Here is an 894-nt window from a genome sequence, read left to right on the forward strand (position 1 = left end):
CTGGGGGTCCCTGGGTGTCCCTTGAGCCCTGGAGCGGTTCCCTGGGGTTCTGGGGGGGTGGGATCGGCACTGGGGGTGTCCCCAACCCCCCTGTCCATCCCCGGGGGCTGATGGGGGGGTTCCCCCCTAACCCAGGAGCCGGTGCTGGGGCGTCCGTGGGGCAGAGGGGGGTGGGAAAGGGGGGTCCGGGTTGTCCCCCTGAGCTGCCAGCCTGCTGTGGGGGGCTGGGGGATGATGGGGGGGTGACGGGGCACCCCCTGACCCGTGTCCTGCACACACAGGGGTGTTCCAGGAGATGACAAAGCACGAGTGTTACTTCATCAACGGCACCGAGCGGGTGAGGAACGTGTACAGGCACATCTACAACCGGGAGCAGTACGTGCACTTTGACAGCGATGTGGGGGTGTTTGTGGGGGACACCCCGTATGGGGAGAAGGTGGCCAGGAAATGGAACAGCGACCCGGAAACTATAGAGTACTATAGAGCAGGAGTGGACACATACTGCCGGCACAACTACAAGAGTGTCACCCCGTTCACGGTGGAGAGGAGAGGTGAGTGTGGGGCAGAGCGGGTCCCCTCGGCCCCTGCCCCGGGAATGACCCTGGAGCCCCTCAAACCCTCCCTGGGAATCAATCCAGACCCGTCACCCCTCCCTGGGCCCATCTTTGTAGCCTTTTTCCCCCTTACAGTGCCCCCTAGTCCATCCCAGTTTCTTCCAGTCCTTCCAATGCCCCCTACTCTCTCCCAGTCCATTCCAGTTTTTCAGAGTCCATCCCAGTCTCTCCCAGTGCCCCCCCGCGTCTCCACGCGTCGATGCCACCGAGCTCCCGCCTCTCAGCCAATCCCAGCGCGTGTCTCTGATGACGCTCCAGTTGCCAGGCAGACCCAAAGCAA

The 894-nt window shown here is 63.4% G+C and overlaps 1 protein-coding gene across 1 annotated transcript; it reads left to right on the forward strand.

Moving 5' to 3' along the window:
* Nucleotides 1-256: 256 nt before the first annotated feature.
* Nucleotides 257-551, forward strand: LOC113979128 (class II histocompatibility antigen, B-L beta chain-like; the record flags this gene model as incomplete). The annotated part of the gene is made up of 1 exon (XM_027706610.1): nt 257-551. A coding segment is annotated over one exon (295 nt), but the record flags the coding sequence as incomplete, so codon positions are not given.
* Nucleotides 552-894: the final 343 nt, after the last annotated feature.

The sequence above is a fragment of the Neopelma chrysocephalum genome, unplaced genomic scaffold (genome assembly GCF_003984885.1).
Source record: "Neopelma chrysocephalum unplaced genomic scaffold, ASM398488v2 Primary Assembly neopelma1_23485, whole genome shotgun sequence".
Classification (NCBI taxonomy): domain Eukaryota; kingdom Metazoa; phylum Chordata; class Aves; order Passeriformes; family Pipridae; genus Neopelma; species Neopelma chrysocephalum.